Below are 4,420 nucleotides of genomic sequence, written 5' to 3' on the forward strand. Positions count from 1 at the left end.
GAGTGAAATAACACTGCATGACCAGTGTATATATGAGTCAGGTTTATTTTAAAACAACTTGGTTGCAATGGAAAGGCAGTATGTAATCGTTTTGGTTCTTTTCTATAAAAAACCAGAAAAATATCACGAAGATATTGTCTTCCCAAGGAACCGTTACGCGTGATGGGCCCTGCTCTCCTGGAGATGGCTGAACACCTCCTGTCTGTGGGAAGCAGTGAATTAATTCCTTGTTTTGCTTTGCTTGTGTGTAAAGCCTTTGCTTTCTCTATTAAACTGTCTTTATCTCAACCCATGAGCTTTTCTAGTTTTTACCCTTCCGATTCTCTCCCCTATCCCTTTGGTGGCTGAGGTTAAACTATGACAAAAGGGAAGAAAAGGACAAGAGTAGGCAGTGGAGAGGAAAGATATCACTACCCATGAATCCAGTGATGAGACTTGATTGTGTGCATTGATAAGATTCCCTCTCAGTCTTGTCTTCTCAAGGCTGAGCAGTCCCAGCTGCCTCAGCCTTTCCTCACAAGCAAGATGCTCCAGTCCTCCTTGTTTTCCTCCATTGGACTTGCTCTTGTACTGAGGAGCCCAGAATTGGACTCAATAGTCCAGATGTGGCCTCACCAGGGCTAAGTAGAGGGGCAGGATCACCTCCTTCGATCTGCTGGCAGTGCTCTTCCTAATGCACCCCAGGATCCCATTGGCCTTCTTGGCCACAGGGGCACAGTCCTGGCTCATAGACAGCTTGTCCACCAGGACCCCCAGGTCCTTCTCCACAGAGCTGCTCTCCAGCAGGTCAGCCCTCAGCCTGTGTTGGTGCCTGGGGTTATTCTTCCCGAGGTGCAGGACTCTGCACTTGCCCTTGTTGAATTTGAGAGCGTTCTTTTCTGCCCAACTGTCAAAGGGCAGCACAGCCCTCTAGGCTCAGCCACTTCTCCTAGCTTTGTGTCATCAGTGAATTTGCTGAGGAGGGACTCTGTCTCTCCATCCAAGTCATTGCTGAACAAGTTAAATGATACTGGGCCCAGTGTAGAACCTGGAGGACACCACTAGTGACAGGCCTCCAACTAGACCCTGTGCCACTGCCATTCAGCCAGTTCTCAATTCACCTCACCATCTGCTCATCCAGCCTGCAATTCCTGAGCTTACTTATGAGGTTATTGTGAAGAGACAATGTCAAAAGCCTTGCTGAAATGGAGTCAGACAATATCCACTGTTTTCCCCTCATCCATCCAGGTAGTTGGCCCATCACAGAAGGCAATCAGATTGGTTAAGCATGATCTCCCTTTAGTGAATCCACGCTGCCTATTCATGATCACCATCTTGTCATCTGTGTGGATAGACATGGCCGTCAGGATGAGCTGTTCCATTACCTCTCCAGGTGTAACAGTGTAAAGCACAAGTATTTTTGAATGCAGCATAATATGAATTCATGATGGGGGAGACTGAAATTATTCATATGAATGCTTTTTCATGCTTTGAGTGAAGTGTTTTATGTGACTTGAGCTCAAAGTGTATTTATTAGAGAGACTTGAAATACTTCCAGGCATACAAATCTCTGTATGGCTAGTTTAATTTTTATTGCATCACAATAAATTGTGAAACTCAAGAAAAGCAATGAAATGAGTTAATGGATTTCATAGGGCATTTCTGATAACTGTGGTTTAAAGTCTTCCACTTTATTGCTCTCCTCCACAAACACTCAAGCAATAATTGTCCTCTGGAGAACTGGTGTTTTTCGGTGTTATATGTTGAAAACTTTTGTTCCTCGGATAAAAAGAAAAAAAAGACAAAACCAAAAGGGGTGGAGATGGTCTCTTTCCTTCAACTAAGTCACCTCTTCCTGTATCACCTTCCAAATGGGTGGTTTTCACAGGGAGTGACTGGGCTCTTGCAGCACACTAGCTACCACCTGAGTTACCACAGTTAGACTGTGCCTTCTCCAGTCATAGCAGCTGAGATACAGTTTTGCTTCATTTTTATGAGGGTGGGCTTTGTTTCATTTGTCTAAGTGCTTTGCCTTCATTACTGCTTTTGTTACATCATATACCTCACTACTGGGAAGTGTCCTGAAATGAAGGCATGCTGCTTCTTAGCATCAAAGACTTCTTTTCAGAATGGACACGTATCTCTTCTGAGATGTTTGCTGGTGGCCTAGTATGGAATGTGATTTGCTTGTGATGGCCAGTTGTTAAGCCTTCTGTTGTTGCTGAAGTTGTACCTGCATCTCAGTACCCTCTTGTTACTGTTTAACATGCTTAGGTTATGGAACAACATTTTCAGAAATGACAATGATTTAGAGAAGCTGAGCTCAACCTGATGTACTGCAGCAGAGTCCCAGAGGACAAGGGTTTTTAAGAGCAGACCTACCTGTTGTTGTTCATAGGTAGCTTTTTGACACTGTTCTGTACTCAGGTGCTCTGATGTGTTGTTGCGCTGTGCTCTGAAATAAGCCAAAGGGAATCACTGCTTCTAAATGGAGGAGTACTTCTTCGTTTGGATGCTTGAGTCTAGCTGTTTCCTAATAATGTCTCTCCATCAACGTGAATGGTAGGACAAAAGGGGTCTATAAAATGAATTGTGAGAACCTGATCATTAACAAATTTAAGACTTATTGAGCTAGGGCATAGCTTTTAGCTTCAGAATTCAAGGTAGCATATAATTAACTCACTGTCTTCATTCTTGTTTCCACAGAGCATGCTGTTCTATTGCTGTACAGCTCCTGACTCAGCCATTGACACAAACAGTAGTAGGGAAGAAGAGCACAGTGCTTACCACCTGGAGCTGTTGAAAACATTTGTTCTCACTTAAAGAGGGCTATATTTCTGCACAGTTCACTACTGCAGCTGAGTATAATGTATGGATATTATGCCTAGCAGAAAATGTTATGGGGTCCTACAAATTTAGATAAAGTCGCAGTGCTGTGTTACTACCTTTCAGTGCTTTTTAGTTAGCACTTAGACTACAGAGCAAGAATGGAGGCTTGGGGAAGTGTGCAAAAGCACTGAACTCTGTCTTAGCTGTGTTCACATTTCACATAATGATACACTTCTGCAGAGTTTAGCAGTTTAACAACACACAAAAGACTTACGAAAGAAATTTCTGTAGCAGTGCATTGTAAAATCCACACAGATTAGTCTTAATCTATTGTACTTCTGAGAAACAGGCAAGCAAGAGCAATTGCATCAGCTGTTTGCATACACACATTAACCTTTCCACTTCACTTTCTGCCTGTGCTTGTTCCGTAGTCCAGTTGCTTTGAGTCTTTCTCATTTGCACGCTTGCAAAAAATACCAAGACATGTCAATTCATACCTCAAAAAAAGAAAAACGATTTCTTTTTACTTCAGAATCTGTTGCTGAAGGACATTCTGGTAAGTAAAAATGCTGATTGTATCTTTCCTTTTATTAATACCTACAGTAAAGAATGCTATCTGATTAAAGTCCAGTCATATCTTCCCCAATGGAGAAAAGAAAGAAACAATTAACTATTTTGAATAGACTTCGGAGTAGTGTCTTTGTTTGCTAGACTAGAATTTGTCTTATTCATCTAGCGTGCAATATAATCCGGCATAGATAACTTTTGCTTGAGAGAAAAAGTGTGGCTAGGTCTTCTACAGGTAGACTTGGAGCTGCTAGATATATCGGACTAATGATTTAATTTTTTATTCTGTAACGAAAAAAATAGTACTTTATGCACATGTATATTATAAGTGATCACTGAACTCTGAATCTCTGAAATGTTTGGAATACTAAGCATTAATTTTCATCAGAGCTGCTCTAATACTGCAAATGTCTAGTTGTCACATTACTCTACCTAACACAAGTTAATATATGCTGTAAAATGTACGAAGCCATTGTACATCGAACTGCAAGACAATGCCTCAGCTCTAATTGCTGTTCACTAGATTCAGTTGGTTTTCATACAGCTTTGTTTACACAAATATGTATCTAGAAGCTGTGTTAACTGAGGGACTGGAGGGAGTTTGGGTCTCTGAGAGACATGGTAGTGACTCAGATTTACAGTAAAGTTAATAACAGTTCCTTTTATGTCTTCATGGAGTATTGTAATGTGAAGTCTGAAAACAGCATTACTTCTGAATTTTTCCATATAGAAGGAAAGACAAAAGAAAACCCCCAAACAAACAAACAAAAAACAGTGAGAAAAGGAGAGTAGTGTCAAACACTGAAGGTTTGCAGGCGAGTTTTTCATGTATATCCATGTTCTCAGGATTCTTATTCATGATACAGTATGAGAGCAGTTGTACTAGCCTGTCTGCCCAGCCCCTAGTGAACAGTCCAACAAGATCACTGCAGCACACAGCACCACCATATCTTGAACAAGCACAACAACTTGCTTTAAAACAGTGCCCTGGATGTTGTAATGGTGCACATAGCTCAAGGCAATAAAGCTTATCAGTTGTTGCAGG

At 41.4% G+C, this 4,420-nt stretch overlaps 1 protein-coding gene across 1 annotated transcript in view; it reads left to right on the top strand.

Moving 5' to 3' along the window:
* Positions 1-3,291: 3,291 nt before the first annotated feature.
* The window catches only part of LOC103806020, a gene marked incomplete at its 3' end in the record, with an annotated part of 10,153 nt that continues 9,024 nt past the window's right edge, over positions 3,292-4,420 (top strand). Inside the window, exon 1 of the mRNA XM_009078691.1 lies at positions 3,292-3,364. Coding sequence (XP_009076939.1) covers positions 3,292-3,364 — 73 coding nt within the window. The remainder of the gene's footprint in view (positions 3,365-4,420) is intronic.

This window comes from Acanthisitta chloris, unplaced genomic scaffold (genome assembly GCF_000695815.1).
Source record: "Acanthisitta chloris isolate BGI_N310 unplaced genomic scaffold, ASM69581v1 scaffold1327, whole genome shotgun sequence".
Classification (NCBI taxonomy): domain Eukaryota; kingdom Metazoa; phylum Chordata; class Aves; order Passeriformes; family Acanthisittidae; genus Acanthisitta; species Acanthisitta chloris.